Consider the following 7,323-nt stretch of genomic DNA (forward strand, 5'->3'; position numbering starts at 1 on the left):
ATAAGAAACAATAGTAGCTCTGGCTAGCAAGACGCTCCAGGATTTGATCAATGAATGGGAGTGGGAAATGATCCTTCCGGGTATGGGAGTTGAGCTTTAGGTAGTCAATGCAAATGCACCATCTAGTGGTTGGGCGTTGGAGAATCAACTCTCCAGCTGAGTTTTCTACTACTGTGATGCTGGACTTCTTTGGAACCACTTGAGTGGGGCTCATCCACTTGCTATTTGAGATGGGGTAGATGATGCCTGCATCAACAAACTTGACCACCTCTTTCATCACTACTTTGTTCATGTTGGGATTCAGTCAGCGCTGTGCCTCACGAGAGGGTCGAGCATCTTCTTCTAGATGGATCCGATGCATACATATAGATCGGTCGATACCTTTTAAATCTGCTACAATCCACCCAATGGCTTCTTTATGCTTCTTCAACACTTCTAACAAACTGTCCTCTTGGTCCTTTTGTAGATCTGAAGCAATGATGACCGGCAAGATGTCGTTAGATCCAAGGAAGGCATACTTGAGCTTGTTTGGCAGTGGCCTCAACTCAAGCTTTGGTGGAGACTCAAGAGAAGGAATGTGAGGAGTGCTTGATTCAGTGGTAGGGACTCCTTCGGAACTTTCCATGGATGAAAGTCTGCACTTGCTGCTATTTCTAGAAAATCATAGACCTCCTCAATGTACTAGTTGGTGTCAAAATCTTCAAAGCTAAAGTGGGTCAAGCAAGCTTCCAACGGATCCTTGATCAAGAGACTAGGGAGTGAATCTTCTACATATTCTTCAATGCTGTCCAAAGAGAAACAATCATTCCGATCAGGGGCATGCTGGAATGCAGTGAAGATATTTAGCCTAACTGATAAGTGCCAAATATTGCATATTTGGACCCCTTTATTTACATTAGTTAATCCTTTAGCTGTGTCGTTATTTAATATTTTGAGTTAGTTTTGTGTTTTTAGTATTTTGTAGGTCATTGAAGAAAAACTACAGCTTTAAAGGAAAAAATGCGAAGTTTGGAAGAAAGCATACTTTGAGAAGACCTAGATTGTGTGGTTAAGTCTAACCAAATCTAAGGAAAGGTTAAATCAGATTAAAGTTCAGATTGGATAAGATTTCGGATCGGATTCAAATTCAGATTCTGCACATGTCTTAGTATTTTGACCATAACTCTCCGGTCAAATATCGGATTGAAGTGATTCAAACGGTATTAGAAAGCTAGCTCAAAATACTACAATTTGTTGTGAAATAGAATTTTCGTAATTCGGACGGTTACTATGTCAAAATCGTCCCGCAATTAAGAGACACAAATTTGGACGAATCCTACTCCGATTTGAGACTTCTATTTTGACTGGGAGACAGACTTCCGAATTATCTAGGTTTACTTGGGCTTCTAGGACTTCCCTAAGCCTATAAATAGACTTCTTTGCATTCAAGAAAAGACACACAATCCTAGAGAGCAAAATTCTACAGTTTTTCTCTTTTTAGTTTAGGTTTTCTTTAGTTTAGGTTTTATTTTTATGTGGAGCTAAATTCCCAACTAAGGTTGGGGATGAAGCCTCACCGATGAAGAACAACATCACTTTTATGTAAGTTTTTATTATTCTGATTTTATTGGGTTTTATATTTCAATTGTTTTACTTCTAATCAATTGTATGGAGTGATTCTTGGATATCTCTTGTGATTCAATGATACATGTGATGATTTGAGATAATTTCATATGATTGATTGCTTGGCTTTTAACTCATAAAAATTGGATATCCCTTGTGATTTGTTCTACGGATACATCTGGTGTTTCAATTCAATTTGGATTCCTTTTGTGATTTGGTCAATGAATGGATACATTGGATGGTTTTGATTAATTCTTTGAAGCATAGTAAAACATATCTATGATTTAATTTGTGAGAACTTCGGATTCATATTGATGAACATAAAGTATGTTGTTATGATTTGGTGAGTGTGAATTCCCAAACCTTAGTACCTTTATCCTTAGATTTACTTATTTTATTTAGTTTATGTTTATCCCTTAATTTTCAAAACTCAAAAATCAAAACCCTTTTGGAACTAGATTAGGATTTAATTAGTTTAGATATAAATTGCTCTTTCAAAAATACAATTCTTTGTGGGATCGACCTCGCACTTGCAATCCATTAAACTACAATTGATTCGTGCACTTGCGAGTTAAATAAATTTGCACAACAAGTTTTTGGCGCCGTTGCCGGGGAATTGTTCAATTTTTGAAACCAATTTATTTCTAAATTAGTTTTATTCTTCTACTAGTTATAATTAGGATTTTATTTTTCTGCAATTAGTTTTGTTTTATTCGTGTTACTAAAAAAAAAAAAAAAAAAAAAAAAGAAAAGATTTTTCTTGTTGTTTTTTGTTTTGTTTGGCTTGTTTTACAATTCTGCCGCAGCACCTTCCGCACATCAGCGGGATCGAGCGCACTCATAGCAAAAGCAGCAGTTCCGTAGATCTTTGCCAAAAATTTATTTTTGGTCCTTTTTGTGAGTTTTTAAATTTTCATTTTCATTTTTTTTTGTGTTAGCTGTTCTTTTAGTTTATTTTATTTAAAAAAAAAAAAATTTTGGTTAATATTTTATGTGGGATATCTGCATGCTAAAAAGTGAGGGGAAGCATGAATTTTCATTTTAATGATTTTAATGCATCTCCTAGTTATAGGACACCAGCTCCTACCAACTACCCTCAAAATTTTTACCCACATAAACCATGTTCATTTTGTTTCAATCCTTATCATGAGGAAAACAATTGTCCAGATCTGCGAGCTGAGCTCGATGACTTATGGGACAAATTATACCAAATCAGAGCAACTAGATGTAACTTTTCATATGAACAAATGAACACTAGTTTCTCTAGCCCGGGGTTTGATTCAAATTTCAATTGTTATAACCCGGACTGGAGCAACCAATATGATTTCTCAGGATCAGCTCAAGCTACAGGAAATTATGCTCACCAATTTGATGAATTGCACCATTCAGAATATCCGCAGTTCGATTATCAAGCTCAACCTCCTGTTTATCAGTCTGCCACTCAAGTGTCACAGCCTGCACCACAGTCATCACTAGAAGACATAATGAAAGCATTCATGCAATCAATGGATAAGAACATACAAGATATGAAGAATGCTACCATGAGCAATTCCCAAGCTGTACAGGAGCTGAGGAATTCCAACATGGTTAATGGCAGAGACATACAAGAACTTAAGCAGGCCATGTCCAAGATAGAAGGACAGATTGGTCATCTAGTTGCCGACTTCAATAGAATAGAGGAAGAAGAGCTTCAAAGTCAGCTGATGGCTGAAAGGTATTACATGATTGATGAGGATGATTCCGAAAATTCTTATCATAAGCATGCCCAAGTCACCATCACACTAGAGAGTGGGAAAATTGTGGATAACAAAGAGGAGGAAAAGAAAGAGGAGCAAGTTGAGCACCCTGAGCAAGTTGAGCACCATGAGAACAGTGAGCCACCAACAAATCCTAATCTGCCCAGTGACATGGAAGTGAGTACTGAAGCTCCTGCCTACATCACTGTCCCTCTTGAGGCACATCAGGAGCCATCTTATGTCAAGATATTCAAGGACTTGTGCACACAAGCACACAAATATAGGAACCACTTTTCTAAGAAGATCTGTCGAAGCAAGCAAGTCTACATAAGATGGCGAAACATCCTTCCAGAGGGCTATGAAGTTTTGAAGAAGAAAGGGTGGAAAGGATTGGTTGGACATCCGCATGATCGGGGAAAGCGCTGTAAAGTTTTCTCCTCCAGTTTATTTTCTGCACTTCACTCCACAAATTCTTTCTTTCCTTTTTCATTATATTGCATTTCTATTTATTTGTTTTGTTTCTAACAGCAATTGATCTTTTGATGTTTTGTTTCTGTGAAAAAAAATATTGCTGTTAGTTTTTTGTTGACAAGTGTCTTGGTGTTTAAGTTTAGGGGACGCCCTAGCCTTGTTCACACTCCAATTTCCTTACTTCCGGTAATGTATTTCTATACTACACATTGAGGGCAATGTGTAATTCAAGTTTGGGGGTATGGAAAAACACTTTGTCTATTTATTTTTGTTTTTATTTGTTTAATTTTTTGTCTTTCTGTGTTAAAAAAATTTTGAAAAAATAAAATAAAATTTTGTGCTATGTTTTTGTCAAGATTGAGTTAAGCTATGACTATGGTTTACATTTCATTAGCTTGCTTAAAGCGTTGAACACATCATTATGTCATTTGAAGTCTGAGTCATTTGACTTATTTTTGGGTAAAAGAGATTTCACTTGTTTTAAGATAAATTTTTATGAGCACATTAGCATGTTTTCTGTGAGGTATGATGTTTGAGCTTAAGCTTGTTCTCTTTGAGATTTGTTGGATGACCTAATGATGAATAACCATTGGCTTGCAAGATATAAAAAGAAAAAAATAAATAAAAAAGAGAAGGAAAAAGAAAAGAAAGATCATGTTGAGTTTTCCGCTGAGTAACCGGACCCTCTTGCCTCATTAAGCATTGAGTGTTCGCGTCAAAAGGTGTGAAGTTCAGTGTTGATTTATGATATGGCTAATCTGACTTCGTAGCCTTTTTGACTTAAGTTAATAAGCCCTTAGGGATGTTTTACATCTAGTGCCCTAAAGCCACCTGGTTTGGGAGTCATTGGCCTAACACTTGTTACATGGGTCAATTAGAAAGCTTAAAGGAGTTAGAAATTGCAGAGCCTGTTAAAAAAAAGAAAAAAAAAAAGAAAAAAAAATGCATATCTTGTCTTGGTTGTTTCATTTGATAGAGATTTTTACAAATTTTATGGAACTTGTCTTGAGTTTAGGCTAAAAGCTTCATGATTGTATGCTAATTACACTTTACACATTTTAGAACATATGAGGTCTCAATTGTCCATTTATGAGTGATTTGATTTTAGATTTCCTTTCGACTATTATGATGGTGTTTTTCTTTTTAAGTTTGCTCATGAATAAGAACCATGGTTTATGTGAAATTTCTTTCTTGTTAACAACATAGTGCACAATGTTTGTGGGTATCATTCCTGTTAAGCCCTCACGAGACTTCACTCGTCCACTAGGGATGCTTAGGGGTTTAAAAGGCTTGTTGCATATGCTAAATGCAATCGTCTCTCCCACGAAAGAGGATTTATGTTTCTTGCTTTCATTTTATTTTTTGTTTTGTTTTGCTAAGGGACTAGCAAAATGTAAGTTTGGGGGTGTTTGATAAGTGCCAAATATTGCATATTTGGACCCCTTTATTTACATTAGTTAATCCTTTAGCTGTGTCGTTATTTAATATTTTGAGTTAGTTTTGTGTTTTTAGTATTTTGTAGGTCATTGAAGAAAAACTACAGCTTTAAAGGGAAAAATGCGAAGTTTGGAAGAAAGCATACTTTGAGAAGACCTAGATTGTGTGGTTAAGTCTAACCAAATCTAAGGAAAGGTTAAATCAGATTAAAGTTCAGATTGGATAAGATTTCGGATCGGATTCAAATTCAGATTCTGCACATGTCTTAGTATTTTGACCATAACTCTCCGGTCAAATATCGGATTGAAGTGATTCAAACGGTATTAGAAAGCTAGCTCAAAATACTACAATTTGTTGTGAAATAGAATTTTCGTAATTCGGACGGTTACTATGTCAAAATCGTCCCGCAATTAAGAGACACAAATTTGGACGAATCCTACTCCGATTTGAGACTTCTATTTTGACTGGGAGACAGACTTCCGAATTATCTAGATTTACTTGGGCTTCTAGGACTTCCCTAAGCCTATAAATAGACTTCTTTGCATTCAAGAAAAGACACACAATCCTAGAGAGCAAAATTCTACAGTTTTTCTCTTTTTAGTTTAGGTTTTCTTTAGTTTAGGTTTTATTTTTATGTGGAGCTAAATTCCCAACTAAGGTTGGGGATGAAGCCTCACCGATGAAGAACAACATCACTTTTATGTAAGTTTTTATTATTCTGATTTTATTGGGTTTTATATTTCAATTGTTTTACTTCTAATCAATTGTATGGAGTGATTCTTGGATATCTCTTGTGATTCAATGATACATGTGATGATTTGAGATAATTTCATATGATTGATTGCTTGGCTTTTAACTCATAAAAATTGGATATCCCTTGTGATTTGTTCTACGGATACATCTGGTGTTTCAATTCAATTTGGATTCCTTTTGTGATTTGGTCAATGAATGGATACATTGGATGGTTTTGATTAATTCTTTGAAGCATAGTAAAACATATCTATGATTTAATTTGTGAGAACTTCGGATTCATATTGATGAACATAAAGTATGTTGTTATGATTTGGTGAGTGTGAATTCCCAAACCTTAGTACCTTTATCCTTAGATTTACTTATTTTATTTAGTTTATGTTTATCCCTTAATTTTCAAAACTCAAAAATCAAAACCCTTTTGGAACTAGATTAGGATTTAATTAGTTTAGATATAAATTGCTCTTTCAAAAATACAATTCTTTGTGGGATCGACCTCGCACTTGCAATCCATTAAACTACAATTGATTCGTGCACTTGCGAGTTAAATAAATTTGCACAACACTAACCTTCATATTTTCAAATGAGATCTTCATGACTCCAGTTTGGCAGTTGATGCAAACATTGGTTGTGGTTAAGAAAGGATGCCCGAGGATGACCAGAATCAGCTTCTCAGGATTGGGAACGGGCTCGGTGTCAAGCACGATGAAGTCCAATTGGAAGAAAAAATTATCCACCTTGATGATGACATCTTCTACTATCCATCTGGGCTTCTTAATAGACCGATTAGCCAGCTGCAGAATCACTGTGGTGGGCTTTAGTTCCCCTAGACCCAGTTGTTGATACACGAAATATGGAAGTAGATTCACACCAGCTCCCAGATCTAGGAGTGCTTTATCAAATCCTGATGTCCGATAACGCATGAAATTGTAGGAGCTCTGGGGTCCTTGAACTTCGGAGGAGTGTTGTTCTGAATCAGGGAACTCACGTGCTCAGTAAGAAGGACTTTCTTGGGAATGTGATTTCTATTTTTCCTCTTCTAAGTACAAAAGTCCTTGAATTTGGCATAGGCAAACACTTGCTTGATGGCATCAAGGAGTGGGAGGTTGATTTTTACCTGTTTGAAGACCTCCATCATATCTTGCATTTTCTCCCATTGCTTCCCAAAGTGGTAAGGTGCCTTGAGACATTCTGGGAATTGGGCCCGGGGCTTATATGGTGTCTCTAGAGTGGGAGCAGCTGATGAAGAAGCCTCATTGCTTACTTGCTTACCTTTATCCCTCTGCAGATTCTGTCCAACCTCCGTTGGCTCATCCTTTTTCTCTTC

At 36.2% G+C, this 7,323-nt stretch overlaps 1 protein-coding gene across 1 annotated transcript; it reads right to left on the minus strand.

Annotated features, from left to right (window-relative positions):
* Positions 1–681: 681 nt before the first annotated feature.
* LOC148584898 (uncharacterized) lies at positions 682–6,919 on the minus strand. Its single transcript, XM_088517563.1, has 2 exons — positions 6,566–6,919; positions 682–822 (listed from the first exon to the last, which is right to left on the minus strand). The coding sequence occupies exons 1-2, from the start codon at positions 6,917–6,919 to the stop codon at positions 682–684; spliced, it is 495 nt and encodes a 164-aa protein (XP_088373689.1).
* Between the last annotated feature and the right edge of the window lie 404 nt (positions 6,920–7,323).

The sequence above is a fragment of the Corylus avellana genome, chromosome 6 (assembly GCF_965113065.1).
Source record: "Corylus avellana chromosome 6, dhCorAvel1.hap1.2, whole genome shotgun sequence".
NCBI lineage: Eukaryota > Viridiplantae > Streptophyta > Magnoliopsida > Fagales > Betulaceae > Corylus > Corylus avellana.

Bases quoted from the DNA above. Each gene is read 5' to 3' on its own strand.
- LOC148584898 (XM_088517563.1), bottom strand. From the start codon at position 6,919: ATGCGTTATCGGACATCAGGATTTGATAAAGCACTCCTAGATCTGGGA. The intron at 823-6,565 runs GTTAGTGTTGTG...ACTGCATTCCAG, and splicing joins TCTCATTTGAAAATATGAAG to CATGCCCCTGATCGGAATGA.